Source organism: Vipera berus, assembly GCF_964194415.1.
Source record: "Vipera berus genome assembly, chromosome: 2".
NCBI classification, from domain to species: Eukaryota; Metazoa; Chordata; class Lepidosauria; order Squamata; family Viperidae; genus Vipera; species Vipera berus.
In genome coordinates, this window is record NC_138203.1 from 115645457 (window position 1) to 115665732 (window position 20276).

A 20276-nucleotide genomic window follows, 5' to 3' on the forward strand; every position below is an offset into this window, starting at 1 on the left:
GCCCTTTAATTCTTCTCAACATGGGAAAACCAGAAGTGAAATTTCTAGCAGAATTATATTGGTAATATCACATTTTGTAGGACTATGGAGACCTCAAATGGGGTTTTGGAGACCATGTGTGATCAACAGGTCAGGGACCTACGTATGCATTAATTAGCAATTTCAGAAAAATTATTAATACAAGAACTAATACATCACACAAAATAAAATCATCAAAACAATTTTAACGGGAAGCCCAGTAAGAGCTAGAGAGCAGTTGGACAAAGACATAAACGTGGATGATAAAGTTAGCAGGACATGCAACCCACTGAGTTTCTTATTGTGTCTGAGGCTACTGGGAATTTGAAAGGGGATCAAATAAGGTACAATCTACAACAGACATGTCAAACTCGCGTCACGTGACATCACACAACGTATCGGGACAGTTTTGCCATTGCCGGCAATGGGGTGGGCCGGCCGGGAGTTTGACACCCCTGATGTACAAGGAAGAAAGGTTCTCTGTTGCCATTTCCTATGCATCATCTGCTTAGCTCAGATGATCCATCCTTCATTCTTTGAAATTTGTAATTGAAGAAAGGATCATTAAGGAATTTGCTGCTTGAACCTAGAGACAAACTCCCTCTGAATGTTTTTGCTTCTTCTTGAGAAGAGAGGAAATATAAATAGCTACACATTCAGTGGAAGAAATGAACCTACTTCATGTAGTCTTAAGAAAGTGCTAATTAGATCTTGCATGTAATTCTTCAGAGCAATCCAGTTAATGCTCTCCATATCTATCAAACTAGGTTATCAGAAGGAACAGAATATAAAATCTGCCAAGGGCATTCTGCTGTGCCTATCTGGCTGGTTATCTTTGTCCGAAGTTGGTTCTAGTTGAACAGAGACCGGCATTGCCAATTACTTCTTGTCATTACCCAAGAAAAATTAGAAACAAGAAGTACCTTTTTCTTCTCTTTCACATCGTAGAGTGCCAGTGATCCAAAGATAGGTTCAACTTCTATTTCAAATCTAATCCATGGAAAGGAATATGAAAGAAATACATTGCAAAAAGTCGAATACCTTGTCCTGCTCTAGCAAATACAATGCTTAGGAATCTGGAGCTCTACATCAAAAAGGAATCATGAACCATCACTGCCACTCCTCCATCCATGATTTCTAATATAAGCAAAATAAGACTTGTTTCTTCTAATAACTCATCTAAATGAAACAAGATGCTCAACTGCCATTGGATAAATGAACTTTTCTGATCTTAAGTACTGGTGCCCCTCAGAAATCCCAAGATAAATCTCCCTACAAAGCATTTTCACACTATTTTGCTTCATCATTATGGTGGACTTTGATGCGTCAAAGTAAGATGGACCCTTTCCCATCTCTCCTCTCTGTAATGACACAGCTGAGGTCCTCAAGAGTATGAATCATAACTAGCAATAATTTTACATAAAACATTCTTCTACTATTTCCTTATCAAATACTTGAACAGATTTCAGTGAAATTTACTGTTAAACAAGCATAGATGGTTTTAAGCAAAATTCTATTTCTACCAAAAAGGGAGGCTTTTGCAGTCATTCCACAATGGAAATCTGTAGATAAACAAGTTGTAGGAAGTCCCATACAACATTCAGAAGTTAATGACTGTTCAAACTTAAGAAGTGTAGTAATGGAGGGAGGTAACATCTTGCATTTCCCCATATTTTTTCTATCAATCAAAATCCATTAGAGGCAAATGTCTACTGACTGGTCATGCCAAGAAGTCTCTTTCTGTGTCTATTCTAAATATGTGGGCAATACGAAATGCATTTCTGGGCATCCGTTTGGCAGGCTGGGCTGCCAGGAGCATGCAGCTTCCACTGCTCATGAATATGAATCCAAAACCAAAGTGACTTCTCAAGTAACTCTCCCATCTACCTGTTTGCAGTGTATCACAGAAGTCTGCTGTGTAAACAGAATTGAGTGATAATGTAGCTCCTTCACATTATGGCAGCAAATGCACACACATGTGCATCCTCCAGCAAAACCAATAAACGTGAAGCTGTACCTTGGATGGCATCTTTTGGTCCCCTTTTTTGCACTAACCATTAAGCTTAAAAGACCATTTTAGTCTGCATTCAATCATTTTTCTCTACCTGACATTTGGCAGCTCTATGTTGCCAGAAATTGTGACTTACTTACTTCAGAGACAAGCATTTCACTAAGAACCTCTGCCCAAAGTGCTCTTTTGGAATTTCTGGGATGCTGCACCGTTCTACTGCCTCCTCCTGGGAAGTCAAAGTAACATATGTCATTGACCCAATTGTGAGCCAGAGGCTAAGAGAGATGAAGGCTTTGAAAGCTCATAAAATACTGTGTTATTATTCTGCATCCGTCTTTGCATTTATCTGTACATCATTCCAATAATTCTTCTCCTTTATTTGCTTAGGTCATTTATTTCCCTTAAAAGAGTTCAATCCATGTTTATGAGATTTACTGTTCAAGTACCTTGCTGCTTTCCAAATGTGGTGCTTCATTGTGGCCCACTTAATTATCTAAACTTCTGCCTGGAGTTATATCTTCTCTTGCTGGCTTAAGTGCTCCCCCCACCAGTTGGTTTGACCCCTTTAATTGTGACTAATAGCTTTCTGTCTTTCTGGTACCAGGCATTACATATTAAATTGCCACTTTATAGCTTTACATGAGCAGCTCTCACACTGGTGGGCTATGAACGTGCACTAGCTGATCTGAAACAATGGGCTGTCAACTTAGAACTGCAAATTCATCAGTTCTACCAAGAAGCCTATTTTTGAGGCATTCTGCATATTTTCTCCCACCAATCAGATATCGAAACTACCTAACAATTCTGAAATTTAGAAGGGACCTATCCTTGGCTAGATTTAATGCCCTCCCAACAGCTGTTACTGAAGAAAGATACCAAAATATTCCTTTGAACAAAGACTGTCCATGTGATGGAGAAATAATTGAAACAATGGATCATGTTATTTTTTTATTGTCCCCTCACCTGGAATTATTGTCTTCATTTTTCATTAAGCATCCTGGTCATTCTGACTCCTTCTATCATAAATTATTACTATTTGATCAATCTGATCTCACTTGGTTGACCATAGCTAAGTAGTGCTCTATAGTTTTTACAGTATGCTGTAGTATATCCTCTAATTTTTCTTAAATATTTTAAAATGTTGTATTTTTCTCTTTTTATTTTAATTAATTGTGAGTTTTTTGTTTTATCTGCTGGTTATGACTAAATAAAGATTAGTTGGTTGGTTAATTGTTACTTCAGGGGGTTATAAGAACAAACAAGCAACTAAAAATAAGCAATCATGACCTTGGGATGCAAAAATTGACCAATCCAAGGTTTCATAAAGAGAAAATATAAGGTCATACAAAGCCAGTTACCACCACTAGTGCTGCCCACCAAGACTTAGTGAGGATTGTGTTCCTTTGTTATCAGAATCAATGGAAATAGAATCCCTTAAATCTTTGTCAAAACTCAGCAAAGACCACAGCATGGAAAAATAATCTACACAACCTGCTGCCTGCTCCTTTTGTGCAAACACGTGCATTTGTAGGCCCATGTGGCTCCCATCTGTTGGATCCTATCAGGTTCCTAGAAGGCTAAAGGGAATCACAATATCGCTACTCACTTCATCAGGGGCTGAGTAAAGGGCCAAGATCTCCTGATGTCGGTTCTTCTTGCGCAGCTCCTCATTAGTGCGGTCAGTCTCTTCAATGGCAGTACGCACCAAGAGTGAACGCAATAAAAAGTCAGCTGCAGAATTCTTCAGGTCAAAGATACTGGATATCCAACTGCCTCTGGGCATATCTTCCAAGGAACCAGAGCAGTGCTTTGTGTCATCCTGAAACATAGATGGAGCATTTGTTTTTAAGGCAAGGGGGAATGTCTATGTACAGCCCTATAGAGAATGAAGAGTAGTAGTGCTACTTCTGACAGCAAATTTAGAGAAGTACCTTGCAAATGAGCACCAATCCAGAGTTTGCTGCTCAGAATATATGTCAAGTGTTGCCTTTTTGTATGCAGACATCCTAGCCAAGATAGCATTGCTTATAAGTGACTTAGCCTTCTTTTCCAATGTTAGAGCAGACGACCAGTATACATGAAGTGAGACAAGAATTCATACTACAAGACTGAGGATAGGTAGAAGACAAGGTCTCTTCTTTACTCTCCATCTTTTATGCAATCCAGCAATTATTTCCCCTAATTTTGCATCTTAGATTTTGCAAATATCAAATACTACCCTTGTGAGCTAAAAAAAATATGGCTTTTTAAAAAGCCTCTTTCCATGCCAAAAGTAAATAATAGAAAAATTCGGTCAAGATAGCTGTATACTGCATATTATCTGGGTTAATTTCCCAACTTGTTTTTTGAACTCCCTGAAATTTAAGAAAGCTGGCAAAGCCATTTAGGGAAATGATAGTACAGGTAGTCCTTGACTTACAAACATTCATTAAGTGACCATTCAAAGTTACAATGGTACTGGAAAAGTGACTTATGAACATTTTTCACACTTATGATCATTGCAGCATCCCCATAGTCACATGATCAACTGGGCATGTATTTATGACAGTTACAGTGTCTTGATGTCACATGATCACCTTTTACAACCTTCTGACAAGCAAAGTCAATGGGGAAGTCATTTAACAACCGTGTTACTAATTTAACAACTACAAATATGTTGCAAGTTGTTAATTTAACAAATATGGCAAGAAACGTTGTAAAATGGAGCAAAACTCACTTAACTCTTGCTTAGCAATAGAAATTTTGGGCTCAATTATGTCTGTAAGTTGAGAACTACAGTACACTGTGCACTTCTGAATATGGCCTCACATTCTAGAACTGGTTTTAGATAAGGTTTGGGGTTTGTGAGATTTCTGCATATGCTTTTGGCATAAAAACAAATCAGCTGTGTTCTGAAAATTTGCCACACTGCATGTACTTTAACCCTTTCTACAGCTTAATCCTAGATGATATGTTTACAGATGCAATAGCCTGATTTATAGGAACCTGAATTTCAAATCCATATGTTCAGAAAGGTCAGTCAGATTACAAACATTGATATAGCTGGGGTCACAACTTTCCTGTCAAGGACATAAACCAAAGAGTGCTTGTGGAATTTTTCTGTGAATCAAGATATCACTCACTAAAGATTCTAGAACAGATTCTAGATGGCCATCTGTTCTTATGGCAGATGGACATCATCCTCTCACCCACATTACATAAAGAAAACTGAAGGTTGACAAACAAGTTGCTTAATATAAGTTATTACATTCTCACTTGACTTACCGTACCCCCTTGACTGATCCTCTCTTCAACTACTTCATCTAATTCAAAGACTTGCTTAGATAATCCTTTCTGTCTTTCCCTTTGCCTCTCAGCAATCATGGCATTATACATTGTACTCAGTTTCTGGTACCTAAATAAATAAAGGCAGAAAAATAATATTACTTTTGTTGGAAAACTATTGATAGCATGAATGCAGAAAAAGATTTAAAGGCAATCTCATCAAATGCATCCTAGATTAATTTATCTTTCTATGAATATTTGAGTGAACTGTACAATTTCTTAAGAATTCTGCTTTCTCTGAAATGAAATTATTTTTAACACTGGCATTCAATCACTCTCAGAATTAAACTGGGTTTTTCTACATTTCTCATACAGGTATTATTATTATTACTATTTAGATTTATTACAGCCACCCTACTCCAAAAGACTCTGGATAAATTTCCTTCAAAAGCAGAGAAGGGGAAACTTTCTTTCTATGACCACATTTTCTTGGGGAACATAGATACAGTGGGCATTGGTGGGACCCAAACAAACTTCTCTTTTTTTCTACCACTCCTTCATTATCATCTTTATTAAATTACACTCAAGATATCATGTAGCTTTCTAAGTCAAATTCTGCCTTCTATGCCATAATATGTCTCTGGTGATCAGGGTTAGTTGCCAGGAACTGCAGAGGTTGGGCGGTGATGTACATTTGATCTGAATGGAGGAAGATAATATTTTTGAGATTTCCAAAAAAAAAGGGGGGGAAGGGGAAGTGTGAACCTGGCACAGGTTCTACACTGATCAACTACAGAATTCAGAGGGTTTTGATTGTTGCCCTACATTTCTGTAGAAACTGCTCTGAGAGTGTTTTGTTCATAACCAGTAAACAGATACTTTAAAGCAGTGGTGGCGAACCTATGGCACAGATGCCAGAGGTGGCACTCAGAGCCCTCTCTGTGGGCACCCGCACCATGCCCCAGAGGTGGCAACTGTCCCTCTTCAACCAGCCGCCTGCTAATTTGCCGAGATCCCATGTGGCTAAATGCATGCTGGCACGGCTGGTTTCCCTCCCCTGCATCCTGTCCCTCCTGGCCTTGCATGCTCTCCTTTTCCCAGGCACGACCCACTGCATCACCTCCTCAGCTGTTGGCCGACCATCCATCTTGGAGGCGGCTTCTTTGAACTGCTGGCGACGGGCTGTGGAGACCCAGAGTGCGCCTGTCAAGGGGCCAGCAGGCTGTGGCTACTGACGGACACCGTTGGCCCCCATGCGCTTGCTGGCCTCTGTGTGCAGGCATGATGGTGTCAGGCAACAACTGCCCCAGCCCTTGCCTTGCCCCATGGCAATGGCACCCCCACCCTGCCTCGCCTCACCCCACAGGATGAGTCTCCTGCCTACCGCCCCACCTGCCACAGACCTCCTGGAGCTCCCCCAACCCTGCCCATCCCCCACAGGTGTCCCTCCCTACGAGCAACATTGAGGTGACCACATCCACCTTGGCCACACCCACCCAATCTTCCATGACCACCACAGCCACACCCACCCAGTGGGCCACACCCACCTGGCACCCAGCAAAAAAATAAGTGGGTTTTGGGTTGCAGTTCGAGTACTCAGTCTCTAAAAGTTTCGCCACCACTGCTTTAAAGAATATTTGAAGCATTTTCTGCCAGCCAAAGATAGGGAATTTAAAATGGGGAGCATATCTTTTGCAATCATATGCCTGCTATGTCTGGACAAACACTATTATGGTAGCCTCAAGGCTATGAACTGTAAACACACTATACACATATAAAAATGCCTGGCCCATTTCCCCAGATGTCTTTTCAGAAATATTTAGTAAGAGTAAATATGTGATGTAATATCCTATTCAGTACTTCTCAAGCGTCCCCCAGCCTCAGATCCAGCCAACAGTGTCCTGGAGAAGGCCTCCGGCACCCACATCAGGCCTCTGGATGGCTGTGGAAGTATTCCCCTGCCTCAGATCCAGGCAGCAGTGGCCTGGAGAAGGTGTCCAGCACCTGTATCAGGCCGCTGGAGGGCCACGGAAGCATCCCCCGGTCTCAGATCCAGGTGGCAGCAGGAACCGCAGCAGACCAGGGCAGAATTCCATAATATCTTCTCATGCTATCTATATGGCTAATACAATGGTCCAGTATCTTATTCAAAACATTCTGAAATCAACAACTTAGATTCCCAATTAGAAAACTTTAAACAGATTGTCACAAAAAATGAACAAAGAATTCAAAAAGTAGAAGATGTCACTAGAGACCAACCAAAAGTTGGCAGAACTGAAAGATGAGAACCAAGCCATCTTATTTCCTAAGATTCCAAAACATAATAGATAAAGAAGAGGATCTTGCGGATTTGATAACGGAGCTATTGGCTGAAGTGCTGGAAATCAGGAAACAAGAAATGGAAGGAGAATTAGATCAAATATTTCAAGTCAACTCAAGCTACTCAAGAAGAAATAAAGTCCCGAGAGAAGTACATGTTAGATTTGTCAAAAGATCGATAAGGGATGAGATTTTGAGAAGAGTGAGAGATGACCCTCTGCGATACAAAGAAAAAGAGACTGTAGTCCTGAAGCAGATTCCCAGGAGAATAAGAGATGTACGAAGAGAATACCAATTCCTGACTAGAAAATTAACTGGAAAAAGAGTGAATTTCAGATGGCTGATTCCAGAAGGGATCCTAATCAACTGGGATGGGAAAAGATACAGATTGGACACACCACTTAAGGAAATGGAGTTTTACCATAACCATAAAGTGTTTATGGAAGGGGAAGGTGCAGAACCCTGTCCAGAGAGAGGAATAAAGAGACAGGAAGAAATGGCAATAGAAGGAGCAGCTAAGCCAAGGGAAAAAGAAGAAACTGAAAATATAAAGACAGAAGAAGTGGTGAGCGCAAGAGAACAGAGACAGATAAGAACAACTAGGTTAAGACCTATATATAATTGAAGGAGATGGAGAAGGAAAATGGGATTCTTTCAATGAATGTAAATGGACTGAACTCCCCTATAAAAAGGGGGGGGGAAATTACATGACTACAAAGATTAAAAATGGACATAATTTGTCTCTAAGAAACACATATTAAGAGACAACACTATAAATTATTGGAGCAACTGAAAATGGGGAAACTTCATTTTGCATTAGCTCAACAAAAGAAAAGAGGAATATCTGTATATATTAAAGAAATAATGAATCCCTAACAAATCTATGCAGATAAAGAGGGAAAAATATTGATGGTGGAAATAATGATAAACCAAAAACAGATACTGATAGTAGCAATATATGCACCTAATAACAAGTAAGAAGAGTTCTAGCAAAAATTCATTAAAAAATCGTGGAATTAGAATACCAAAACATTTGATTAATGGGAGATTTTAATGCAATAGTAGACGAAATACTGAACTATAAAAGTGGTAAAATAGGGAAAAAAGGGAAAAATATACTTCCTAAAACTTTTTTAAAAATGGCAGAAGAAATTTGTATCCAGGACATATGGAGAGAAAAGAACCCCCCAAAAATCACAATATGCTTTCTATTCAAACAGACACAAATCATGGTCCAGAATTGATATGATATGGATATCTCTTGAATTCAGCATGATTATAGAAGAGATTGAGATAGAATCTAATACATGAGCAGATCACAACCCAAATAAAGATGATTTGGAGATGAACCAAGAAAAAAATTAAGATGGTCTATGAATAAATCTTTATTAAAAGAGAAAGAGTTTATACAAATAGCAAAAAAAAAATGGATTTTTCCCCCAAAATAAATAAAAAAGAAGAGACATCCCTTCAAAATGTGTGGGATACGGCTAAAGCATACTTCAGAGTATTGGCTATAACCAAATGGCAAAAAAGAATAAAGAAAAAAAAAACAACAGTTAAAGCTACAGGAAGAACCTATGAAATTAGAATTAGAATTACAAATAGATCCACAAAAGAAAACACTTAAAAAAAACCAATGGAATTAATAAAACACAAAATAAATCTAGTAGAGGCCAAAAAAATGGCGCAACATATCAAAAGGGCCAAACAGAACTTTTTTGAAAATGCTAATAAACCAGGGAGGTGGCTAGCATACAAACTGAAAAAAGAAAGAGAAAAAAGTGATAAATAAATTGCAAGACTCAAAAGGAGATCTACATTTCCAAAATGATATAATTGAAAAAATAATTAGACTTCTTTGAGAATAATAATAATAAAGAAGAAGAAGAAGAAGAAGAAGAAGAAGAAGAAGAAGAAGAAGAAGAAGAAGAAGAAGAAGAAGAAGAAGAAGAAGTTGAAAGGGACCTTGGAGGTTATCTAGTCCAGGGGTCAGCAACCTGAAACAGTGAAAGAGCCACTCGGAACCGGTTCCCTCACAAAAGGAAAAACTGGGAGCCGCAAAAAATGTGTGCGCATGTGCGTACATGCGAGCATGCGCAGAACGGGGTTTGACTGAAGAGTGGAGCCAAGGCGAGATATGCACCTATCCTGCATATTTGAATTGATTGGTTGAACTTTTTTAGTCCCACATTTTTTGGGGGGACTGTGCATGGCAGAGAACTGGGAGCCGCAGGAGACGGATGAAAGAGCCGCATGCGGCTCCGGAGCCGCGGGTTGCAGACCTGAGATCTAGTCCAACCCCCTGCTCAGGCAGGAAACCCTATACCATTTCAGAAAAATGGCTGGCCAGTCTCTTCTTAAAAACTTCCAATGTTGGAGCATTCACAACTTCTGGAGGCAGGTTGTTCCACTGATTAATTGTTCTGTCAGGAAGTTTCTCCTTAGTTCTAGGTTGCTTCTCTCCTTGACTAGTTTCCATCCGTTGCTTCTTGTCCTACTTTCAGCTGCTTTGGAGAATAGCTTGACTCCCTCCTCTTTGTGGCAGCCCCTGAGATATTGGAACACTGCTATCATGTCACCCCTCACCCTTCTCTTCGTTAAACTAGACATACCCAATTCCAGCAACCGTTCCCTATATGTTTTAGCCTCCAGTCTCCCAATCATCTTTGTTGCTCTTCTCTGTACTCTTTCTGGAGTCTCAACATCTTTTTTACATCATGGTGATCAAATCTGGATGCAGTATTCCAGGTGTGGCCTTACCAAGGCATTGTAAAGTGGTATTAATACTTCATGTGATCTTGATTCTATCCCTCTGTTAATGCAGCCTAGCACTGTGTTGGCTTTTTTGGCAGCTGCAGCACCCTACTGGCTCATATTGAAGTGATTGTCCACTAGGACTCTGAGATCCCTTTCACAGTTACTACTATTGAGCAAGGTCCCCCCTATACTATACCTGTATCATATACTGTATATGATACAGAGGAAACTTCTCAAGAAAAAATAAAGCACTATATTAAAAATGCAGATTTACCAAAAATCCCAGAGAATATACAAAACATCTGAACTGAAAAATATCAATGATGGAGATGACAGAGGCTATAAAAAGACAAAAAAATGATAAAACTCCAGGCCCAGACGGATTACCAGCAGTTATATAAATGTCTACAAGACACTTTAAGTCCAATAATGAAAGAACTATGCAATGAAGCACTTTTAGAGGCTAAAATACCAAATACATGGACAGAAGCTAATATCACTTTCATATCCAAAGAAGACTGAGACCTGACGCAAATAAAGAATTATAGACCAATATCTCTATTAAACGTGGACTACAAAAATTTTGCCTCAATAATAGCAGAAAGACTAAAGAAATTTTTGACTGAATTTATACATACAGATCAAAATGGATTCTTACCTAAAAGACAAATAAAAAATAACTTAAGAATGATCCTAGACATTTTGGAATACTATGAACTTCACCCAGGGAAACAGATGGTGTAAATATTTCTAGATGCACAGAAGGCTTTTGACAATGTAAACTGGCAATTTATATTTCAACAACTAGATGAAATGGATTTTGGAAAAAACTTCATAAATATAATTAAAACAATTTATTACAGACAAACAGCCAAAGTAATCATAAATGGAGATTTTACAGAAAATTTCAATATTAAAAAGGCACAAACAAGGGTGTCCACTATCCCCATTGTTATTTATATTAAGATTGGAGGTACTAAATAGAAATATTAGGCAAGATACAGAAATTAAGGATTGGAAATAAAAGATGAAAAATACAAATTACAAGCATTTGAAGATGATTTGATTTTTATACTAGAAGAGCCCCTTGAGACAAGCCCTAAGCTTATGAAAAAGATAAAAGATTCTAGTTAAGAATACATACATGGTTAGAGAAATGATTAAAAAACATACAGATTTTAAGAGGCTTCAGGTTTGCCAACAGTCGTAAATGGACGCCTGGAGGACAGCTCCCATCTTCCACGTCCAGATTCACATCGCTGGGGGGTCCGAAAAGGACCGAAGAGTCGCCCTGGAGGGGTGTCCAGACAGAAGGGGCTTTTGCAGAAATGCAGGGGGGGCAGCAACCCCCCCGTTAGTGCCTGCATTCCCTTTGTACCGGCGGACGAAAGACTGAACATAGGAATATGGCCAGTTCCTAGGCTGCAGACAGCTGAAGTCAAATCACCATCAGGCAACATTAAAGCAGCGTGGAAGAGACGAGGGTAAGATTCCTCTCTTGTACCTTATTCATCTTTTTTTTCACCTAATTAAGCTGCTAAGTATTTTCCCCCTTGTGGAGAGGGAGGGGTTTTTTTAACCCTCCCTTTGGAAGGCGGCGAACAAATTCAGGGGTGTTTTTTGGAAACAAAAGAATGTTTAAGAAAGAAATAACAAAAGAAAAGAACTTTTAAAGTACTTGGGGCACACTCAGTGGCTAAATTTGAAATTGCAATTCTGACTTTCTCTTTAAAATAAACCAAGAAAATATTTAAGCAAACAAGATAAAGAGTAACCTTGAACATCAGATGTGAAAGCTTACAATGGAAGAGTTTCGAAAACAAATTCATGCTCTGTGAGAAATATCTTACCAAACCTATCAGCTCCTTTCTACAGCTGGCGATGAAATAAGAGCTTTTGGGAAAGAACTAGAAAGCATCTCAATGAAACAAATTCAAATTCAAACTGTGACTACAACTAATATTTTGTTGCTGTTGTTGTTAGTTGCGAAGTCGTGTCCGACCCATCACGACCCTATGGACAATGTTCCTCCAAGCCTTCCTGTCCTCTACCATCTTCTGGAGTCCATTTAAGCTCACACCTACTGCTTCAGTGACTCCATCCAGCCACCTCATTCTCTGTCGTCCCCTTCTTCTATTGCCCTCAATCTTTCCCAGCATTAGGCTCTTCTCCAGTGAATCCTTCCTTCTCATTAGGTAGCCAAAGTATTTGAGTTTTAGCTTCAGGCGACAGTATACAGCCTTGCCGGACTCCTTTCCCAATTTTGAACCAATCAGTGGTTCCATGTCCAGTTCTCACTGTTGCTTCTTGGCCCGCATATAGGTTTCTCAAGAGACAAATAAGATGGTCTGGTATGCCCATCTCTTTAATATTCTAATATTTTACTGAGACAGAATTCAACAGAAGAAATTGAACAATTAAATACATTGGTAGAAGAATTAAATAGTCAACAAATACAGGTTTTTGAAGATGGTGATGGAGAAAATATGGAAGGAAGTTTATTTGGACCAGGACAATTGTATCAAGAGGTGAAAATAATAAGATTTGGTGTTGTTGGCAGATTCTTTAAATCTTCAAAGGTGGAGACTGGGGGTCCACTTCAATATGATACAGTAATACAAGGTGGCTTTGATGACCCTGAGGCAAAGAAGCGTAAATTGACATGGCAAAGGAAGAAAGCAAGAATAAGATTGAAGAAATATGAACATTTTTAAGAGGCCTGAAATAGATAATATTAAAATAGACAGGATGGTACTGGGATTATGAGAATGTTTTGATGAGTAGATAAAAATATTAACTAACAAAAAATAAAATTAAAATAAAAAACAAAATACAAATGTATGAATATTAACATTGAAATATTGAGTTTTTCTAAATAATATGGGTTAAGATGTATATATGCTAAGAATGGTAGAATGTAGCTAATATATTTGGATGCAGAGACATGAAGGATGTATTGAATGTTAAAATGGAACAAATTTTGGTTAATTTTTAAATATGTGGAAACTATAAATGAGAAACAAGAATATTTTATTGTCCTCTTTTCTTTTTCTTTTTTCTTTCTTCTTTTCTTTTCTCTTTTTTTCTCTTCTTTTTCTCCTTGCGATTTGTATCTTAATGACTATTACTTTAAATATTGTATAATTGATATAGATATGGAAATGAGATAATGAGAACTGGACTACATTACTTAGTATTGAAGAGAATTGTATAAAGGAAAAAGAGGTTATTTAGTAATATGAAATTGAGAAATCTTAAATGTTTTAATTTTAATATTAATGTAAAATTAAAGCTAGAAAAAATAGATAAGGTGTTTGATGTTTTAAAGATGGAATGTTAAAATATGAAATATACTAAAAGGTTGATGGATATATATTCAAAAAATAAAATAAACTATTAAATGATTGATGGATAGCAATAAGAAATATGTTAATCTAGATAAGAGATAGTATATATCAAAGAAAAAAGAGAGAGGAAGTATTGGTTATAATAATGTGGAGATTTGTAATAATATGTATTTGTTTGAAATGGAACTATTGTAACTCGGATACCACGTTGCTTTTTAAAGATATTATTGTAAATATTGGAAAACTAATAAAATATTATATAAAAAAATATAAAAAAATATAGATTTTAAGCCAAAATTATTTTTGTTAGGCATAATTGTAGGAAATTATGAGAAAGAGTGTATATATTTAATTTTACATATATTAACTGCAGCAAGAATTGTATTCACTCAACATTAGAAAAATCAAGATTTACCAATGGAGGAAATGTTAATTAAAAAAAATCTTAGTGTATACAGAAATGGATAGATTGACATTGAAAATGAAAGAGAAAGAAGATTCAGTTTATTTTAGAACATGGGAAACCTTTTATCATTGGCTAGAAAAACGAGGTAGAGAGAAAGGAACTTAATATGTATTAGTAAGTTAAATGTTGGAACCCAGACAATATGTTGCTGATAAAATATTAAGCACTTGTGATTATAAAAATTAATAAAAATATGTATAAAAAGGTTTACTGGACTCACCTATTTAATAAGGGAAGACATGGGTTGCAGGAAAATGAAATATACTTATATCACATAGAACCATGATGGCGAACTTATGGCACGCGTGCCACAGGTGGCATGCAGAGCCCTCTCTGTGGGCATGTGCGCCATTGCCCCAGTCCTAGGCCTCCACCGCCGTGTGCAAAAAAAAAATCAATTTCAACTTCTCGCAGGGGAAAAAAAGATCTCGCAAAGTTGGAATTGCTTGATTGAACTTTTTCATTCCCACACAGTGGTGAAGGAAGTGATGCCTCGGAGCTGGAAAAAAGGTGCCGTGGGGGGAGGTGGGAGGAGTGGCAGGAGCAGGGCACTCCATGGGAGAGGTTGGGCAGGGCCTGTTGCTTCCCTTCCCCTGCCAGACACCTGCCGAAGCCATACAGGGTAAGGTTGCCGCCCCCCACTCATGACGTCACGAGTTTGACATGCTTGACCTACAAGAAAACTACTTAATGTTTCTTAAAAAGCCTGCAACAATGGAGAAACTGTAAATGATAAACAAATGTTACTAAACTTACTTCCTCTGAACAATGACCCAATCTTCCATGTAGACTTGAACAGCATCTCTTACCCGGGCATCTTGTTTCCTAAAGAAGAAAAATGTGTAAAAATACTTTGTAAAAATAACAAGCTGGCTTAATGTCAGCCTGCATCTTTGCTTTCTTTCAAGCTTGCTGCCAACTACCATGGAAACTGTAGGGGGGAGCACTGAGTCTTTCGGAGGGGAAGAATGCAGGAGGTGGAAATAAAATTTCTGAGAAGTGATGAGGAGGCCTGGTCTCAGGCAGGCCAGCTTGGGTTGTTTAACATTTTCAAGGCAACAGTCCTGGCTTCAGAATGCATAAAGGAAGAATGGTGCACCTGGCCAGAGACTTTCCCAAAACATGTTGTTGGCCAATGTTTGAAATCTGATTGCTTGGCTACTGGGGGGCAAGGGGCAAGGGGGCCTCTGGGATTTGCTTTAATTTGTTTCTTCTTGTGAATTTTGCTTCAGATCTTGCCTGACCATTACTGTATTCAGTTAATTCCTAGTAAAAGTATCTTTTCTCTAAACCTATGGAATCAAGGGCTTTTTTTCCATGGGAAAGGAAAGATCTGAAGCAAAATTTGCATGAAGAAACAAACTGAAGCAAACCCCAGCTCCTCCATCAAACTAACAAGGAATGTAAGAGAGCTAATTCGGTCCTGGGACAAACAGTACCTCAGGTGCTACATTAATTACCAGCATGACAACTGGGCTGACCTTCTACCATTTGCAGAGGTGGCATACAATAATTCTGTGCACTGTAACACTGGGTTTACCCCATTTAAGGTGGCCTCTGGTTAGGACTTTGTAGCTATGACAGAGCTGCTTCAAGAAAAAATTCAAATACCCTCCTTGGAGGAGTGGATAGTGCAACTCCAAAAGATTTGTCCAGTAGCCCATGAGGCACTGGAAAATGCACATTAGAAACAAACCGGCAAAAAAAGTGCAAAACTGAATTTTTTTTAAAGAGTTTACCTTTCCACAAAATACTTACAGTCCACCCAACAATTAAAGAAACTGGGCCCTAAATATGCTGGGCCATTCCCCAACGTTAAAATAATTAACCTAGTCACAGTGCAATTGGAATTGCCTAACAACTTTCACAGCTTGCCTGACTATTGCTGTATTCAGTTCACTCCTAGTAAAACTACCTTTTCTCTAAACCTATGGAGTCAAGGGTTTTTCTTTCCTAGGGATTGAGCGTAGGCAGCCCTAACATTAATACAATTCTGAACTTTCACAAGCTTATTTCAAAGACCAATTAAAATCAAGTTTCTCTCTACATATAAAAAAATCTGTTATCTTCTTCTGGTCATGCTTCTTGCCAACTTCATATTATTTATTAGCATTACTGCTTACGATCATACCTTGGTACTTGACTGCTTTGAAACTCATTGAATTTGGTACTCAATGCATTCTGACAAGAAAATTTTGTCCCTGTACTCATTGTTTGGTATTCGACGCACAAAAGCTAGAACTTGCTGGTGTTGGTTGCCTCATGACTTGCTACCCTTTCCAGCCGAAACAAAGGGTCACACATTAGAAGCTTACTTTAGCTTCTGAAGTCATTTTGTGTAGTTTTGCACTTTTTTCCTCATTAGTAGGTAAAGTGAAGTTTTTATTTTACTTAATCGAAGTATTTATTAAATTTTAAGTTTATCTCTCATGTAAAATAATGATATACAACACTGTGCACTGCCTTTGGTTTGGGAATGTATTAAATTTATTTACATTGTTCTTTATGGGAAAAATTTGTTTGGTACTCATTGGGCCTCCTGGAACCAATTAATGACCAGTACTAATATAAGATATATTAGAATATAAGATATATTCTATCTTTCTTCTGAAAACCATGAAAACACATCGCCCTATTTTTTTTTGCAGAACATGAAATGGATTGGACTACAACAGACAAACTGGCTACTGCAAAGAGCACTGGATTGTTCTTATTAGATTTGATACTTGACTGTGAGCTCTTGAGTTAGTTATGGCTCTGTTTTGTATTGGGCACTACCCAGAGTGTGTTAATTGGGGTGATATATGTATATTATTATAAGGGATGCGGCGGCTCAGTGGATTAGGACGCTGAGCTTGTCAATCAGAAGATCGGCAGTTTGGCGGGTCAAATCCCGAGTGCCACGTAACAGAATGAGCACCTGTTACTCGTCCCAGCTTCTGCCAACCTAGCAGTTCGAAAGCATGTAAAAATGCAAGTAGAAAAATAGGGACCACTACGGTGGGAAGGTAACAGCGTTCCGTGCGCCTTCGGCATCTAGTCATGCCGGCTACATGACCACGGAGACATCCTCGGAGAAGCGCTGGCTCTTCGGCTTTGAAATGGAGATGAGCACTGGCCCCTAGAGTTGGAAACGACTAGCACGCATGTGCGGGGGAACATTTACCTTTTACTATGTATATTATTAAAGTAAATAAATGACATCACCAAGTCAGCTCTCTAATTCGGGGTGGGGTGGAACGAACCCAGACCTGGATATTCTGAATTCAACATTATTACACCACATAAGATTCTGAAAGATCTCACAAAAGTTCTTTATCTTTTTAAATTCAAGTATCAAATATTGAAAAGCTGATCCTGTGGGCTACCGATGGTCATATGTGACAGAAAGCTAAATGGTCATCATCAGCCCTTTTAGCAAAGGTAATATTTGGGAGAATCAGCACAAAGGGCTATTGCTTTGTGGTTTCAGTACTTTTACCGGATTTTGTAAATATTATTACTCTTAACTCTATAGCAATGGTTATGGCACTGGACTAAGATTTAGGTTGTATAGATTCAAGCTCACTCTAAGCAGCAGCAGCACAAGAACCTGAAGGCAGCCACCCTCAGTCCCCCAAACAATAGTCCATATTGTCAAGCTTGTAGTTCGCTTTGCTGGTGCAACAATTATTGCTTCATAGTTTGTCAATTGGAATGCAGACTTCAAAGATAAAGAAAAAAGACCATGAGAAGCAAGGTCAATTGCCAGGTGTCTGGCTTGACTAAGAGACAATTTCTCATAACAATATAATTGTTCCTAATTGGGCAATGTGACCTTTCCATGGATGGGAAGAGAAGAGCTTTCCTTTTACTATAAGGGGTGTGGCCTGAGCTTGCCAAAAGTGGTTTCGCTTTCCACTGTGCCAAAATGATATGTTCAATAAAGTTTTACATTAAGAGATTGGAAAGTCTTGAAGATGTTTGCTTGATTCGGTTTGTCAGTCTGAACCCTGACACATATATTACCAGGAAAGTCCACAAGGTAAAATCCAGATATAAGACAAATGGCAGTCCTCAGAGCAAAGACAAGGTACAAGGCAAAGGCACTTCAGAAGGTAAAGCAAAGGGCAAAAGCAATCCACAAAGCTAGAGCAAGACAAACGGCAGTCCTCTAAGCAAAGCCAAAAAGCAATCCTCAAAGTAAGGCAAAAGGCACAAGTCAAAGTTGTGGGAGTGTAATTCAAAACAATCAATTGTTCCTGGCAAAGACTAACTCCCCACAACTTCTCTTTAAATCAATCCACTCCAGGTGTTTCTTGTGAGGAGGGGTGGGGAAACTGTTTCCCAAGTAGCCTTGCAGCCTTTTTCTGAGCTTGCCTATGCTCCACTCTCCATGTCCTTGGATCAGTGGGAGGCAGCTGTTCCTCCTCGAAGGTAATTTGCTGCCTGTCAGCACCACTGCCCGTCAGCCACTGATTCTCCCCTGTGTCTGTGAAGGCAGGCAGGCATCAGGTCGAAACCCCCCCCCCCACAATGGCTGAGAGGCCTGGGACAGCATCGTCCTCAACCCCTGGTGTATCTTCACATGCCAAGGGAGATGTGCCATCTCCATTGGATGGTCCTGGTTCCAACTCCTCTTCCTCCAAACCAGGCTCTGAGGGGCCATGAAAATTAGTAGTACAGATTTAGATGGATGAGATAGCAGAAAGTGCATGCTGAATTTAACTAGACATATAGGTTATTCAAAAATTAGTGCTGTTTCTAAATGGCATTTTAAAAAGAGCGCTTTTCCATTTTGAATGGATCTCTTCAGCATCACTGAACAAAACATTTCTGCATGGTTGCCAGGCAAAAATATGGTTGAACTTTGCGTAGTAAATACAAAAACTGTTTGGATGCACTGATCTTAATACTAATGATTTCAATCCAGATAATAATATCTAATATTGTCTTTAGCATTGCCCCAAAGGGTGCTTTTTCCCCAAAGAGCAACTGGACTTTCTTTATTTTTCTTGAAGCAAAATCACCCAAGAGGCTTCTTCAGTTCTAACTGGTGGGGAATGGAAAGGATTTATAATCTTGCAGTCAGCCAGTTGTTAAAACTCTGGGAGATCATTGGAACCACCTGGGGGTTAATCTGTGTCCTCAGAGTCAACTGAATGAAAATAAAACAAGTGAGGAACCATTATGGACAGGGGTGGGCAATTAATTCTCCCTAAGGGGCCACATAAGGGAACTGAGACTATTGTCAAGAGCAGCCATCATTGACCCTAAGAATCTCCATATATATCTATAGAATCCTACACTGTAGAATATTTTAACATAATGTTCTTATATGCACTATGTGAACTACTGTCTCTATTTCAAATCTGCTAAACCACAGTCAAAAGATAGAATTTTAAACTTTTATTATTTTTAAGCGACACATTATGTGATTCAGTGAAACCACCACTGGTTTCTTTTCCTTGAATTTATTATCCAAATACATGATATACACAGTATACAGTAAGATTACTTGTGTTCCCATTTTATTTGGCATTAAAAAGCTCTAGTTCAGAAAATGCAAGCATGCTGTCAAATTCTCTGTGCTGGTAATGCTTGTATCCTTGTGTCTTATGGGGTAAAAGGAATGAGGAACTATATGATAGAACTCAGTAATTATCCATCATACCACTTACCCATCCTCAGGGACACCAGGTTCTAGGGTCCGACAGTCCCGGGATTCATGGGTCACTTCCAGGTCATCTGCAGGGAACTCAATCAGGTCACGAAGTGGGCCTGGTTCAGCACCTGGCAAGTGAGTGCTAAGGTATTTCTCAAAGTCAATTGGCTCTACCACTTCTGTCAGAGGTAACTGAAGGGGAACAAGAAAAGAAAGAAAACAGAGAAAGTTACAGGTAAAAAGGAACACAGGATGCAGCTGATTCATTTAAATTACCTGAAGGTCCTGAATCACTCCTATGCCATGCTTGTTGTGATTAGGATAAGATGAATCCTTGGTCATTTTGTTCAAATTTAGAATTTTTCAATAAATGCCTGTCTTAATCCTTCACCTATAACCACAATTGGGCCAGGAATCTCAGTGATTGAACAAAGATAATGACTTACC

General features: G+C 38.8%; 1 protein-coding gene across 1 annotated transcript in view; it reads right to left on the bottom strand.

The window, feature by feature from the left end:
* The window catches only part of DOCK6 (dedicator of cytokinesis 6), a gene marked incomplete at its 5' end in the record, with an annotated part of 204374 nt that overhangs the window by 157998 nt on the left and 26100 nt on the right, over positions 1-20276 (bottom strand). Inside the window, 6 exons of the mRNA XM_081316526.1 lie at positions 942-1008; positions 2170-2255; positions 3636-3848; positions 5294-5423; positions 14942-15010; positions 19846-20021. Coding sequence (XP_081172652.1) covers positions 942-1008; positions 2170-2255; positions 3636-3848; positions 5294-5423; positions 14942-15010; positions 19846-20021 — 741 coding nt within the window. The remainder of the gene's footprint in view (positions 1-941; positions 1009-2169; positions 2256-3635; positions 3849-5293; positions 5424-14941; positions 15011-19845; positions 20022-20276) is intronic.